This window comes from Natrix helvetica, assembly GCF_964273705.1.
Source record: "Natrix helvetica genome assembly, chromosome: 2".
In the NCBI taxonomy this organism is placed as follows: domain Eukaryota; kingdom Metazoa; phylum Chordata; class Lepidosauria; order Squamata; family Natricidae; genus Natrix; species Natrix helvetica.
In genome coordinates, this window is record NC_138552.1 from 239,073,612 (window position 1) to 239,090,756 (window position 17,145).

General features: G+C 38.8%; 1 protein-coding gene across 1 annotated transcript; it reads right to left on the bottom strand.

Moving 5' to 3' along the window:
• Positions 1-6,619: 6,619 nt before the first annotated feature.
• Positions 6,620-13,653, bottom strand: SRP9 (signal recognition particle 9). Its single transcript, XM_081945893.1, has 3 exons — positions 13,441-13,653; positions 12,586-12,654; positions 6,620-7,680 (listed from the first exon to the last, which is right to left on the bottom strand). Exons 1-3 carry the CDS (start codon positions 13,510-13,512, stop codon positions 7,561-7,563), a joined length of 261 nt encoding a protein of 86 aa, XP_081802019.1. The 5' UTR covers positions 13,513-13,653; the 3' UTR covers positions 6,620-7,560.
• Between the last annotated feature and the right edge of the window lie 3,492 nt (positions 13,654-17,145).

Here is a 17,145-nt window from a genome sequence, read left to right on the forward strand (position 1 = left end):
CTGAATCCAAGAACAAAAAACTCTTTAATTTAAGACATGCACAAAAGAAAAAAACAAACTCAATGCTATTCACATATTCTGTTTCAGTCTTTGAATGCACCATAGCAATACCCTGAATGTTATACATAAAAATAGATTTAGCTTGGTCTCTTGTGTTGTCCTCATAGTAGCACTTGAGGCAGAAAGAAATGTGAGAAAACCCACAACTATTTAATTACTCAACAGTCTTGGGAAAGGGAAAGTAATTTCCACACATCATGCCTTGATGATGTCAACAGAATTACTATTGAAGTCAAGGGTTTGTGTACCAGAATCAGAAGAAATTGATGGACTGCTTCCAACTTCCATGCAAGTTGGATTGGTGGTTCTTGATATGTAATGGTGACAAATGACACATGGTCATATAGATATATTCACTTTGGAGAAATATACATGGACACTGAACCAATAATGAATGAACAGCAGTTGCAAGTCCAGTCAAACATAGAATTAAAACTTCTGGTAGAAGATAAATGATACAGATAATCATAGCTATGATCTTGGCTTCAGAAGCCCATTTCTGAAGGTTTGAGTTACATTTCAGTTTTCTTCCTAAAAAACACATGGAACCTTATCATTGCTTTAAATTTCAGATGCAAAGCAATCTTATAATGTTCTACTTAGATAACTCCCAATATATTCATTGGAAATTACTCCAAGATAAGAATTCACAGCATTAGTTTCCTTTGTTCTTTAAAACAATGGCCAAACTGTATATATATATTCTGTACAAGCTGTATTTATTTATGCAAAGTATGACACAGATTTTCATAAACGTTTCAGGGCAGTTTACAAGGTTAAGAGTGTATGTCCTTGTGTAGATAATTTACCCATATACATGATTTTAGATTTTTAGTTGAATAAGTACTCTGAGCCAGTTTAGTCTAGTGATTCATGTACCCAGCTAGAAACCAGGAGATTATGAGTTCTAGTCCTGCCTTAGGCATGAAAGCCAACTGGGTAACCTTGGGCCAGTCCCTTTTTCTCAGCCCAACTCACCCCAAAGGGTTGTTGTTGTGGGAAAAATAGGAAGAGGTAGGAACATTAGGTATGTTCATCACCTTGAATTATTTATTAATATGATAAAGATAGGATAATTTTTCAAAATTGCATTTTTATATTTTGATAATTATTGATTTGTTTACTATAATATTTGTATTGTGAGAGAGTAGCCAGTATTGCATATAATATAAATCATTTTTGCAACAGAATAAATTATTCAATAACATATATAAAATCCCAAATAACAGCCAAAAAATTAATTCAAATATTTCCTTTCATTTTTTCTAAATGTCCTACAGTTGCAGACAAGGGACTGTTGTCAGTTTCTATGGAAACTGAATGCCTGCATCTTTTTCCAGAGACAACTTGATTCAGATAATCAAAACCTGAGAACAGAGGATGGAACAGATCAGTCTGGATTACAACCTTCACCAGACATCTTTATTTTCTGGGAATAGCTAAGCCTCCGTTGCCACCTAGAGTCACAAGCTTTGATTATCCTTCTTGTTGTTGCCTCCTGATCTCTGCCTCTCTGAACACCTAAAGCAGTAGTGCCCATTCCCCATTTCATTTTCCAAGCAAATTTACAAGGCAAGTTAGGTTGCAAAGTAATGAACTCCAGAGTTTCTCAATGAATTTCATGGCCTCTGAATCTCTCAGCTTTAAACTGACACTCTTAACTCCTATCCCATACAAGTCATCTTAGGATAGTAGTTTCAGAAACTCAGGGAGAAATAGGTTGCCATCAGCCAAGTCCAAGAACAAAAAAGTGCAAAAGCTCAGCCTAAAGGTTTTAGTGAAAATACAAAAAAGCAAAAGTGCAAAAAATAATTGTACTCAGGTGCCATCAGAGCCTTAGCAGGTCCCCGAAAATATAGATGTCTAATGAAGGTTGTAATCCAGATTGATCTGTTCCATTCTCTGTTCTCAGGTTTTGATTGTCTGACTCTGAATCAAGTTGTCTTTGGAAGAAGATGCTGTCATCCAAGTCTGGTTATATCATGGAATATGGGAAGTAAACTCAAAATCCATTTTCTTATTTGAGTCCAAGTAAAAAAAAAAAAAAACCAAAGGTTTTCCCAGCTGAAATCATGCAGTTATAAGCAAGGGTCTCTTTTTGAAATTTTTTTGGAACCTACATCTTGTTTTGCTATTTTGTATTTTAAAAAGCATTCGTCTCTGCACCCTGAAATTTCTTAAGCAAATCTTAAATCTCAATGATCGTAGAGGCGGCTGCGACTTTTCAACTCCTAGGTTCTGCTGTCGTTACTTTACAAATTGCATACAATAGAGCATACAATTGCACAAGCTGTGGGACTCGAGAGCATAAACTGAAACACAAAATCGTGTAAATGTAGGAACACGTATGGGGAGGAAAAAGATGCACCTTTTCAGACCGGATCGTGGCATGGCTCAGATACCTACGCCACGCTTCGTTTTCTCCCAATTAGAGTACCGCGTTAGGAAACGCTAGCGGGAGAGAGACTATCCCACCCGTATGCCCAAGTTTCCCCCCCGACCCCCTTGCCTGAGCAAGATATGAAGCTCATTTCCACGATCGAAAAGATTTCCCTGCGGCTGCTTAGCGGTTGACGAGCGGTGTGAATGCTGTCAGTGAGGAAGGAATCAACACAGAAGAGAGAATGCACAATATACGGAAGGCTTAAATTTTCATTACAAAGTGTAAAAACCCGCAATCACATCAACCCCTCGTCCTTCCAAAAACAGGTCAGAACTCCCCGCCCACCCCACAGCAACTCCAACCCAAGCCCGGCGCGGTCAAGGAGGGGAAGGGAAGCTTAAACCTAAGGAAGCCTGGGAAATGTAGTTCTTAAGAAACCCCTGCTTCGGTCCGCGTTATAGAGGGCAGCCCACTTGTACTCGTTTCCCCTAAACTCCCTGAGGTGGAAGGCGATGGACTGCGGCTCCCTATATTATGGCGCAGTACTGTCAGGACGACTGTCCGGTTCACACATTTGTACAGGAAATTAGTATCATAAATTAGTACCATTTTATCCTTTACCGCAGGCAGCCAAATATCTTGGGGCAGTTCTGATGAAAAGATGGAAAAAAGGAGGATAAAAAATGCAAGGACTGGGAAGAGGCAAAACAAGAGATCTGAAATGGATCTTGCGTTTGTTTCGTTAAATCTTATAAATCTTCATTCAGCATTGGGCCTTAAGTCATAATCTTGTGCAGATATATGAAAAGGTGAAGAATGACATTTATGTTTCCAATATTCCAAACTTGGCTTATAAATTACATTGGAAAACTATGAATAATATACTTTATATTATGCAAGATGGGGCGGGGGGGAGGGGAGAGACAATAATGCCTGAATGGGAGATGTGTTCCAGAAGTGTGACTTATCATTACTTCAGTAAGGAAGGAAATTAGATATATTAGTATTCTAACACCATATCTCTACAGAAGTGTGGCTGCTTTTTGGAATAGCTGGCAGATTTTTTTTTCAAAATTGTATTTTGTTAGCGGAAGTAATCACATGAAATGAATATTCATCAACAAAATAAACTGATTTCATGGTCATCCAGAGTAGTCAGAAGACTATTCTCATCAGGTTTCTCAAATTTGTTGTTTTCTAGATACAATGAATTTCAGCAAAAGTGGTCAATTTTGGGTGTCAAAATCCATAAAAAGGATTGAGGCTTGTGTATAGAATGTGTGTGTGGAAACCAATCCTGGAAATTCCCAGCTAGAAAGTAACTTTTCTTGTTGTTGTGGGGAACACTCTAGACTAGAGCAGTGCTTCTCAACCTTAGCAACTGTAAGACAAGTGAATTTCAATTCCCAGAATTCCCCAGCCAGCATTGGGAGTTGACATCCACTTGCCTTAAAGAACATTGCTCTTAAGAACGCTCCAGGATTTTTTAAGCACCCTGAGTGGGCATGGAATGCCAGCTGACAGGCAAGGGAGGAAATAAAGGTGAATGGAGTATCCTGGGAGATAGCATGGGTGATACAGATTAGAAGCATTACATACTGCAGGTTCCACTTACTGGAAGTTTTTAAAATTAGTGCAGTATCTAAACACTAAAACAAATTGCCATATTTTTCGAAGTATAAGACACGCTCCCCCCCAAAAGAGGGTGAAAATTTGGGTGCGTCTTATACACCGGATGTAGCCAAAAATGCGAGGCACAGGAGACGATGGTCTGTGGCAATCCCTGCAGCCTGGAATAGCTGATTGGGGGTATTCCGGGAGGCAGATCCACCCACCAATCAGCTGCTCACACTGACTCAGGCTGTAATAATGTGCTGAATCTGACATGGCTGTTTGCTATTTGCTGCAAGGATGTGTCAGAGTTTCCAGCAGCAATCACATTCAGAAAGCACACACAAGTAACTGATTCAGCATGATTCAATAACTTCTCTTTATATAGAACACATTAAGTAAACATACAATACCAAAAGCAGGTTTTCCAATGTGGTAGTTCAACAGAGACGTTTCACTTTCACTTTTAGTTTCAGATATCAGCACAGCATGCAGCTTTATAGTACAGAACAAGCCATGCCCTGGCTCCTTGCTGTCTCCTTCTTTGTTGCTCACACAGCAATAGTGTGTTTCCAAACAGCCCTCAACTTTCTCAAACACTGATAGGATGCTAGCCAAATGAATACCATGGATGCTGGTAGGCAGATTTTTTTTTCTTATTTTCCTCCCCCAAAACTAAGGTGTGTCTTATACTCCAAAAAATATGGTAGTTTAGAAATACTTTTGACCACTGTGAAGCTGAGATTTTTTTCCCCAAATGGAAAAGGTAATTGAAACTAATATACCCCTGTTCATTTTCCAATTTTAATTTAGTTTCTAAAGGACAGTTTATTCGTTCAAGTATGAAGAGTGCTTTTCTAGATTATATTTCTTCATAAGATTGTAACAGCATCTATCAGTTAAAGAAACCACCACAGGGGCTCATTTACTTACATGTCCTGAAATTACAAAATTGATTTCACAGCCAACTAATTCAAGTAGAGTGAGAAATAGTTTCTTACAACATGATCAACCTTCATATAATAAACTAAGCCCTGCCCCATACAATGATAGTCTTCAAAGTAATTAAACAAATGGTACAAAGCAAGGGTTTCAAACCTGATTGCATTGCAGGCCTTATTGTGACATATTGGGATTTTTTTGCCCTTACAGGGCTGGGATAGGCATGGCCTGCACAGGCCGGATCCAGTTGTGGGTGTGCTTGACATGTCTGGTATAGTTATGAGAAGCGTTAGTTCTGGTATCTCTATATAACTTCCTTCTGTGTATTGAAAGCAGCAATTCTCTCAGCATTAGGGATCCTGAGTAAGAAGATGTTGGTACTGCACTTGTGTTGTAGGTTTTGTTTGCAATTGGAAGTCACAGAGAAATAAAATACTGGGACACCATAGATCCGTGATGGCGAACCTGCACCGTGTCCCCAAAAGGTTGCGTAGAAATGCTGCACATGTGCTTCTGTGCGCTCCTCAGGGCTGCGCTCTGGAAAAGCTGAGCTTCTGGGTTGTAGCGCACATGCAAGCCCGATGATTAGTTGGCTAGTGCACATGCGCAGGCTGGTTTTTGGCACTGCCGCACACATGAAGGGATCGTGCTCCGGAAAAGCTAAACTTGCGGATTCTAGCGCACATGCGCACCCGACAATCAGCTGCCCAGCACACATGCGCACTGGTTTTCAACACTTCCCCGTGCACGAAGGACAGCTGATTGTCGCACGCACATGCACGCCAGAAACACAGAAGACAAATAAGTCAAGGCCGCACGTGCTGGGTGACATGGCTTCACGTGCCACTTTGGTCACGCGTGCCATAGGTTTGCCATCACAGCCATAGATGAAAACAAAATGAAGATCCAAACAATATCCTCAAACACTTTCATTTTCATCTACCTTATTTTTTGTCATCTACCTCAACACAGTTATACTTATATGCAGAACAAGATAGGCACAAGATAATCTACATGCTTGATAGATGTGACTTATGTTAGTTAGCCTTTAAATTGGATAGTTGCACATTCATGGCTCCCATCTCAGCTGAAAATTCTTGCACAAGGAACTTGCAAAAAATAAGCATGCTATATCCTGAAAATGAGAGCATATAACACTGGCAGATTTGTATGTCAAGAACTGAAAAGCGGTCCATGGTATTTCAGTAGTCTACTTCCAGAGAAATGGACCACAAAGGCAGCTGGATTGATATAATTCAGATTTTAAAAAAATCTAGATTTCCTAAAACATTTTATCCCTGGAACAACCTGCTTTACACATCTCTGATCATTGCAATTCCCTAGAGAAGCTGATAATTCTATAATAAAACATTTGAGCATTATTTTCTAGTTTCATGTTTATTTTCTAGTTTCTATGAACATTTCCTAGTTTCAGAAAAACAATCTAAGATGAATTTTATTTTATTATTGGCAAGCTATGCCTACCATTTTATACTTCGGGTGATTGTGAAGCTTTTGTTGTTATCATTAATCATACATAGTCCCATATCTATCACTACTTAATTTAACATTTGAAAGTGAGAACTTCATATGAAAATAAATTAGAAGACACTTGAAGGCTGGTTTCAGTAGCAGTTATTTAAGAGTTCTACATACAATTTTATTCATATGCCTCAAGTGTTTCTACAAGTAAACATTTGGTTTCAAACCATTTTAACATGATATTTTGCAAAATGTCTCATTCAAGTGTGAAACAGGTGTTTCAAGCACTGCAAAAGTGTTTCAATTTTGTACTAGAAGTGTGATGACTCCTGAAATTTCACATCTGGAACAGTTCAAGATCAAATGTTCTGCACATTTAGTCCTTTCTATCATTCAAAAATCAATGCCAGTTTGAATTATTTATTCATCAAACTTGTATGCTGCCCATCTCACCGAAGGTTGCTTTGCCAGCAATCTTAAATACAGTACAGAAATAGCTGTTTTCAGCATTCGCCTGTTAACAAATAGAACATCTTTTTCAGTTTATATGGTTATGAAGCAAGAATCAGTTCTGAATCTTTAAGTCTAGACACATGAATTGATTCACAAGCATCCTTGTTTTTCCAGTAGAACATTTTATCAGGTGTTATTTGCCAACTAAATAATACATCAATATATAAAGATTATACATCGCTAATTTAACAGAACATAAAATTCCACAACCCTCCCCCCCAAGCCTATATAACAGCATTCTTCAATCCATCAGAGAAATCTTTAGGCAATGTCCTAAAGATTTAAGAAAGGAAGTTATAAATCTGGCTGAGTATACTTTAACCTTTAAGAATTCCAGAAAAGAACATATATATATTTCCTCACTCAAATTGAAAGAAAAATAAATAGAAGCTTTCAATGAAAGCATATAGTCTACCAGCCACTCTGAAGTGGAGCCCCCAAATCCTTACAAAACTCAATTTTAATAGTCCACTTGATGCCATCGTGTGTCCATTCCAAATATGCCGAAATCCAATAGATACGTTCCTCCTGTGATACGTGACTGGAACATTCATTTTATTTCCACATATTCAGTCTGTTTCCATGGCGACACTGCGGGATTCTTTGGCTACCATCAGTCGCATTAATTGACTGTGGAATTTCTCAATTTTCTTTACATCTTGAGCCTGATCTGTCCTATAGAGTAAACACTGAAAGGGAAAAAAAGCATAGGGAAAAGACTTATCAGCATTTCCCTGAAAATAATTTCTCTCTCTTTCTCTCTCTCACACACACACGCCTACTATGCTGCTTCATTGTGGCAGTGGGGGAATGTTTCTGGGAGGGATACACAAAGAATGCCAGGATTATGTCAAGACTACATTTTCCCAGCAGGGTCACCCATGACATTAAGATCTTCCACTTGCGCCCCCCCCCCCACTTTCCCAAAAGAGGCACCTTTTAGGGCAACAGTTTCAGCAATGTAGGAAGATGCTGGAGGTAAAAGAACAATTTAGCAATATTATGCTGGAAAAAGCAATGATAAAAGCACTCCTGTATTTTATCAAAAATAAAAACCACCTGGAAAAATAATAAAAAGTGATTGATGATCCAGTGCTGTGTGATAAGCTCTCAGGTTTGACTGCATCCAACATGCCAGATGAATAAAGCCAACCACTTTCTATATTATGGTCTTAAAAATATACCCACCATTTTAAGGAGAACATCAGGAATCATTTTAAAACCCTGAACCTCAAGAGGAACTGTGGAATTAAATCTTATTGTACACTGCTCAGAATCCCTCCGTGATGGAAATAGATCTTAAATATAATAAGCAAAATGAAATAAATAAGTTAATGTGAAAAGAAATTACCAAGAAACAGAAGAAATCAAAATGGATATCACAATAGATAAAATTGCTCAGAACTGAAGTTAAAGGCAAGAATATCAAAGATCTTAAGAATATATTTAACAAACAATTTCAGAGAACCGTTGTTTTTAAAAAAACAAGAAACCATACTACAAATGACATCTATAAAGATACTAAAGATTTAAACAGTAATGTGATAAACAAGAAAAGTCTTCCGAAAGTTCCTCAAACTCAGGAGATTCCAATCTCACACTGATCTGCTCAAGGATATCAATAGATCCGTAATAACAGATTCAAAGAAGTCAAACATATACAGAAGGAATACAGGAACTCCTTGATTTACAACTGATCACTTAACAACCATTTGAAGTTTCAATGGATCTCCTCTCAAAAGCTATTTATGATACAGTTCCAACATCATCTCCCCTTCCCACCCGATCGCATTTTGAGCATTCAGCAAGCAATCCATATTTACAGACGTTTGCAATGCCCAGTCGTCATATGATTACGATTTACAACGGTTTTGCTGGAAACCAGTATTTACTTCCTGTTTCCAGCCAAAACTGGTCCATAGCAAACAAGGAACAATTGCAGCATTTGCTTAATGACTGCAGAGTTTCCATAATAGCCACTGTGAAAAAGATTGTAGAATCGGCTCTGGTCACGTAGTGACCTACTTTCTGACAGTCACAATTTATAACTCTAATTGCCAAGCTCAAGTTACGACTGTCAATTTGGGGACTACTGCATACAGTACTGAAATTCTGTACATATTTGAGACAACCAAGAGACTTAAGAAGATACTCCTTAAGAAGAATTCACATGAATTCTTAGTACAATCAAATGCAATTAGATGAGCACATTGGTCATTACTAATTGAGACGGCTGCAGGTATTGATGGAATATCTACACAAATGTAACAAGCAACAGAAGACAAATCAGTTCTAATTCAACTATACCAACAAATCTGGAGACTAACAGTGTGGTCAACCCTATTGGAGCTTAGTCTACATACCAATCAAAGAAGACTTAACAGAATGTGCAAATTATCATACAATATCACATGTTAGCAAACTAACTTTCTCTGAAGATTATAGCCATGGAAGACTTAACAGAATGTGCAAATTATCATACAATATCACATGTTAGCAAACTAACTTTCTCTGAAGATTATAGCCATGGAAATGTGGCATGATGAAGCTGGTTTTAGAGAAAAAAAACAGACAGGAAGAATAGACCATCCTGGTTAATTGAAAAAGCCAAATAATACCAAAAAGAAGTCAATATATGCTTTACTGATTATAGAAAGGTTTCAATTATGTCAAGCACGTTATGTCCTTAGGAAAATGAGAATCCCAAAACATCTCAACTTCTTCATACAAAGCCCATAGGACAAAGTAAGGAAAGCCACAATCTACACAGACCATAATAAAAACTTATTTTACAGTTGCAAAGGAATGAGACAAGGCTATATATTCTCCCTTATTTATTCAGCCTACATGTGGAAAATATATTGAGTAAGGCTGGACTGGAAGAAGATGAGCATTTAAAATTATAGGAAGAAATATCAACAACCTGCACTACACTAATGCTGATGTCATTAGTCTGATAGAGGTAAGTGATCTCGAAGTTATAGTAATGCAAGTCAATGATCACAATGAAAAAATGGGCCTACAAATAAATATAAAGACCAAACGAATGATAACAGGGAGAACAATCAGAATTGACAACAAAGACAGTGATCTGGTGGATAGCTAATGCATTTCAGAACCGATCATCAACAATAAAAGGACCAGCTGTCAACAGAGTAGAATTTGGTAAGGTGGTTATGAAAATCTTGGAAAAGATATTCAGATGCCATGATCATAGTTCTTATGGCAGAAGGCACAATTGGCATTTGAACAAATGGTTCAAGTAATCATATTTTGGATACATTATGCAGACTGTGCTCTATTCAGATGTCCGTAACATTGGGAAAGAAAAAAAGGGCGGGAAAGATAACCAAGAGCAAAGTGAGTGTCCTTAATTACTACAGCAATAGGTACACTGTTAGGAGACCTGAAGGGCCAGGTTGGAGTCAGATTAGAGGAGAGGTCTATCCATGTGATCACCCAGAGATAACATTGATTTGATGGCAAAATGGTTTTTAAACGTCTAAAACACATACTTTGTTCTTTATCCTCATGAGGACATAAAACAGCTATTACAATGTGGTTTTAGAATGGAAATTAAGCTGTTATGACAGAAAGACCTAACAAAGGAGAAGCAGCGATTATGAGGACAAAATATATAAAAAGGAAGTGCATTTGCTCAGGACCAAATTATTTTTTTTATAGTTATGTGATCTCTTTTGCGAACTTCTGACAAGCAAAAATCACTGGGAAAGATAGATTCACTTAACAACTGTGTTACTATTTTAACTACAGTGATTCACTTAACTACTACGGCAAGAAAGGTCGTAAAGTGGGAAAAAACTTAATGTTTAAATTAGCAACAGAAATGTTGGCCTCAGTTGCAGTCGTACGTTGAGGACTATCTAATTAAAAATCGTTCTTTAGCGTAAAGTTTAAGCAGAATCAGCTACTTCTAATCAGGATATCTAAAAAACGAATGTTCCCAAGAGTTTAAAAATATATATGAAATATATACAAAGACTGCACTTCCTTAATAAGTAACAGAATTGGAGATCTTCTAGTCCCATGATGGCGAACCTATGGCACGTGTGCCACAGGTTGCATGTGGAGCCATTTCTGAGAGCACGCAAGGCGTTGCCGTCAGCTCCAGTGTGCATGTGCATGCTGCAAAGCTGATTTTTGGGCTTGATTTTTGGCCATTTTTCACCCTCCAGAGGCTTTGGAGGAAGAAAAACGGCCCAGCGGGAAACCCGGAAATCTGTTCCCCAACTTCTGGCTTGCATGTTGGGCTGTTTTTCACCCTCCCCAGGCTTCAGGAGGGCAATAAACGACCCAACGTATCTCCTGGAAGTCCGGAGGCTTCAGTGAGGCATGCACACATGCAAGGGGGGAGGATTGGGTTGTACACGCATGTGCAAGGGAGGGCATTCCATTATGGGTGTGGGCCCACATGTGTGTGACCCCTCCAGGCTCCCCCCACTTTTGGCACGCCTCGACAAAAAAGGTTAGCCATCACTGCTCTAGTCCAACCCACTTCTCAAGCCGAAGAATCTATATCATTTCAGACAACTCAAATGTTCAATCTCTTCTTAAAAACCTCCAGCAATGGAGCACCCACCGCTTCTGAAGGCAAGTCATTCCACTGACTGATTGTTCTGTTAGAAAATTTCTCCTTATTTCTAAAGAGAAATAAGCTTTCTCCTTGATTAGTTTCCATCCACTGCTTCTTGTTGTGTCTTCAGGTGGTTTGGGGAATTAGATTAACTCCCTCTTATTTGTGGCAGCCTCTTAAATATTGGGATACGGCTATCATGTCACCCCTAGTCCTTTTTAATTAAACTGGACATACCCAATTCCCGCAACTGTTCGTCATATTTTAGACTCCAATTTCCTAATCATCTTTGTTGCCCTTCTCTGGACTCTTTCTAGAATCTCAGTATCTTTTTAAAATGTTAGCCTTTTTGTTGGCTGAAGCACACTGCTGGTTCATATTTAAGTAATTGTCCACTAGGACTCCAAGATTCCTCTCACAGTTACTACCGTTGTGCCAGTTACCCCCTATTTGATACCGGGCATTTGGCTTTTATTGCCTAAGTGTAGAATCTTACTTTTCTCACCATTTAATTTCATTTTGTTGGATAGGACCCAGTATTCAAGTCTGTGAAAATGCAGCTAGTGTCTTCTGGGGTGTTGGCTATTCTCACCAGCTTGGTGTTGTCTGCAAATTTGATGATTTTCCCTTCTACCTCCTCATCTAAATCAGTTTATGAAGCTGTTGAAGAGTACTGGGCCTAAGACAGAGCCTTTTATTACCTGTGAAACAGTAGGTAAATGCTTTTTTATTTATATACTTATTTAAAAGATTTGTATGGCTGCCCACCATACATAACTCTGGGCATTAGGATTCTAAAAATTCATATTTATTCTGAGCTCTGTTTTAGAATTTAAAAATGCCAAAGCACTAACTCTAAAAACACCACACCTTATAAAAATGATTTGAATGCCTCTAGGTTTACACAACTGCTTCTTTTTTCTGCTAAAACAATATTGAAAATATGGTTTGGACTCTGAGAATTTAAAATTGTAAATCACATCACCTAAGTTTTACTTACAACAACATCATCTGTTACTTTAATACAGAGATTCCCATCACAATGTCGGTACTTGAGTACAACTCGGACCTGAAATGACACAAAAAATCATTTTATAAAAAAAATAAAATAGCATCCATATAGATACACTTTCACAAGTTAAAAAATCTGGTTATTTACAAACCTGCCTTAATGCCAGTTACACACAGCATTTCAACCTTTAGCCCTTTTTCATCTGATGAGAGCTCCCAACCAAGGCACACTTGAAATGAACAAAACCAATAAATGTATCCCCTTTACACAATCCTGCATAAGCATACAGGAGCTGATTATCCAGGAGGTTTTGTACAACTCATTGCAACAGCCACTACCAAAGGGTATGTTAATTCAATAGTGAAATACTGATAGTCAAATACCCCAAACACTAGAAGTTCGGAAGACTTCCTATCACTGAAACCTATTTTTTATAACGCTACAAGAAGAGTTACTTCCAAATTTACTCCAGCCAGGAAACATGATAAAGTGAGATCCGTAGATTTGCAATACATTCAACTGTCACAAGTAAATACACGACAAAAAATAAATAAACAAATAAATCAAAACTTTTGATTAATGCCTTTATACTCTGAGCGAGATTATAGCTTTTCTATGGTTGCCAACATAGCCAGCAATTATTACTACTTCTGCACCACCAGAGTTGGAAAACTAGTCTAGTAACTAAAATGATAATAAATACCGCCATCCCCTAACCCATGCAAGTCCAGAGACTCGAACACCCAGTAAGCCCTCTTCCTTCTGCTCAATTTTTGAGCGAATTCCCGCCGACTTCTCCTCCACCGACCCTCCACGCTTCAGATCACCTCCATGCCCAAGTACCTTCATAGGGTCGGACAAGTAGAGTTTCTCCGCTGCGCGAGTGAACTCCTCCCAGGTCTGATAAAGCGGCATAGCTGGGTCCCTCTCGCTCGGACCGGGAACGTACAGCTCAGCACTCTGAACAAGAAGTAAGATGGCGCTTTTAGACGACCCACATTCAAGCAAGGGGTTCTCCTATTGGGTAAGCTCAAGAGTTACTACTAATAGGGAGGCTTGTTATTCAAACGTGGCTCTCTCTCCCCTCAATCTCCGCCTCTTCCTGCCGTACGAGCGGGACAGAGAAATTCTACAATGCTTGCCTGTTAGAGGCAAGAGGAGCGCCGTCTTCCGGAGCTTAAGCGGCCGCGGTGCACAGCACAGCGCCCCCACGTGGTGTAGGGGGGAAAGCTCAGTAGCTGCCGCAGATCTGGGTCTCAAGGGCCGATGTGACAGAGAAGTCAAAGCGATCCCGGCTGGCAGTTCTGGCCAATCAGAAGAAGGTAAATGTAAGAAAGCGAAGGTTTCCCTTCTTGCTTTTACCATGTCAAGATTTCACTGTGCAATATTTCGAAATGCATTTCCACGTTAAGTAGCTTTGCTGCTCTTATCCATCATGCGTTTTTTAGTTCAAAGGAAAGGAAGGAATGTTGTAATTTAAAATAACGCTAAATATTGAAGTCTGCTATCGTATCTCTGCTCAGTTTTCTCTTCTGCAGAGTAAATGTAATCAGCTGCCTTATCAGCTTGGTAGCCGTGCTCTAAATTGGCTCCAGGTTGTTGTTGTTGTTGTTGTTGTTGTTGTTGTTCTTCTTCTTCTTCTTCTTCTTCTTCTTCTTCTTCTTCTTCTTCTTCTTCTTCTTCTTCTTCTTCTTCTTCTTCTTCTTCTTCTTCTTCTTCTTCTTCTTCTTCTTCTCCTCCTCCTCCTCCTCCTCCTCCTCCTCCTCCTCCTCCTCCTCCCCCCCCTCCATTATTATTATTATTATCATCATCATCATCATTATCATTATCATTATTATCATTATTATTACCAAATATGATATTCCAAGTGGGTTCTCACCAAGGCAAAAAAGAGTGGGATAATTACTTCCTACTTTCTACTTACTATCATTTCTTGCTAATACATCCCCAAATAGCATTTGCCTTTTTTAGAAGCTACATCACATTGTTGGCTTATATTCAGTCTGTGATTGATTGGAACATCCAGATCTTTTTCTGTTATGTGGGCAGTCCTTGCTTACTGACCACTCATTCAGCAATTGCTTGAAGTTACAGTGATGCTGAATGGAATGGTACTTGCAGCTGCTCCTCAAAATTCTGGCCATCACACCACCCCCATTGTCATATGATTGTGATTTGGGTGCTTGGCAAGCAGCTTCACTTATGATGGTTGTACTGCCCCGTGGTCACTTGATCACCATTTGTGACCTTTCCTGCCAACTTCCCATAAGTCAAAGGGGAAGCCAGCAGGGAAGGTCGTAAGTTGCTGCAGTAATTTCCATGACCTTGTATATGCCTTGTGTTAGGCCTCCCCTCCCCCCCATGGCAGCCCCTTGCTCCTTACATAGGATTCCTACAGCGACCAATGGGATACCTGCCCTTACACAGGAACAGGAAGCTCTAAGGCGGGGCCCAAGAGAGGGTATAAATATAGATCTCTCTCTCCTCCATGTGGTCAGCTACCCAGAATCACATGTGCTTGGTGGTTCTGCTTTACCATTAAACCATCCTTCTAAGCAGTCTCCATGATTCCAGTGTCTTTCTCCTCACTTGGAACTGAACCCAGATGGACATTTCTTCCAACAAGCCACATTGCTTAGTGATGGCAATCCTAGTCCAATTGTCATTGTAATCGGAAGCCTACCTGTACAATTGCCAAGCCAGGTCTCTCCAATCCTTGCGCCTTTGATTTTCTTTTTATTCCCAGATGCAGCATTTTACATTTAGCATGTATTTATTTCTTAGATGTTGTCCTGTTGTATCAACCTGCTGTTGAAATTAGATCTTTTGGGATCTTCTCTTTCTTTTCCAACATGTTAGCCTCTCTTAGTTTTGTGTTATTTGCAAGTTTGATAGTCATCCTGTCAATCATTTCATCCAGGACATTAATAAAGACACAGAGTTCTCCAAAATGGCATTCATAATTTCCCCTAAACTGAATACACATACACTATATTGCCAAAAGTATTCGCTCACTCATCCAAATAATCAGAATCAGTTGTGAGCGAATACTTTTGGCAATATAGTGTGCCTATATTACACATAATGTATTAACTTTGTATTTAGTGTAAAATTTTAAACATCTTAATCTATCAAAATATTCTTTTCAGCAATTAATCTATCCATTTGATCAGCTAATCTGGTGTTTCTCAGAAATATAAATTTATTAAGACTGCATTTTCACATACAATGTCCTATCCTGTCTACCATGCAAATACATCAAAATTCTATCCCATACTAATGTATTAAATAATAATCTCCTTCCTACAGAAAGTTTAGGCGCACACAAGGGAAGGCTTTGGTTTTATTAATCATGATGCTTGTAGCTGGTCCAATGAAAAACTGTACAAAAGAGATGGGTTGCACCCATCCAAGAAAGGGACTGAGTTACTTGGCATTAAATTCACAGATTTTCTTGATAAACATTTAAACTGAAGAGCGGGGACAGAGAATTAATAGATACAGAACATTTCTGTCCCCAGCAAACTAAAATTCATAGGGTTATAAGTGCATGTAACATAGATGTGTGTGTGGGTAAGATTATCACTCCTGCTGTCAAGCAAAACCAAGCATTTAATAGTGATTGCCATTCCATGTGCATGAATCACACAACTGGCAATAGGGGCAGTCAGGCATAACACAGGTTATGTAGACAGTAAACACAAGGTCAATCAAAATGGACTCAAATGTCTATACACCAATGCACAGAGTATGAGGAATAAACAGGGCGAATTAGAAATTCAAGTAAAAGAGGGCAGATACTATATTATTGCCATTACAGAAACTTGATGGGATGAAACCGACAAATGGAACATACAGCTAGAAGGATTTAAATTATTTAAAAGAAATAGACCAAATAAAAGAGGAGGTGTAGTTGCACTATATATAAGAAATAACTACATCTCTACAGAAATAGAGCACAACAATGATGAGAACTATCTTGAATGCATTTGAATCAATATTAAAGGTTGTGAGGGAAATGACATTGCCATAGGTCTATACTACAGGCCACCCAACCAAGCAGAGGAAGTAGATGAACTTTTTGCTAGTCAGCTAACTAAGGTATGTAGGAAGCACACCACAATAGTAATGGGAGATTTTAACTACCCTGACATCAACTGGGAAACAAACTCTGCACCAAGTGGAAGATCCAACAGGTTCCTAACAAACCTAGCAGACAACTTTGTTTCCCAAAAGGTAGAGAAGGGAACAAGGGGATCAGCCATATTGAACTTAATTCTCACTAACAGAGAGGAAATGATAGAAGGTGTTGAAGCCATAGGAACCCTGGGGGCAAGTGACCATGCAATATTGGAATTCAACATTATCTAAACACAAGTAGTAGAACAAAGCCAAACTAGAGTCTTGGACTTTAAGAAAGCTAATTTCAATAAACTTAGAGAGAGCTTGGGAAAAATTCCATGGATGAGAATCCTCAAGGGGAAAACAACTCAAGAAGCTTGGGAAATTTTGAAAAATGAGATTACAAAAGCCCAGTCTAGCACAATA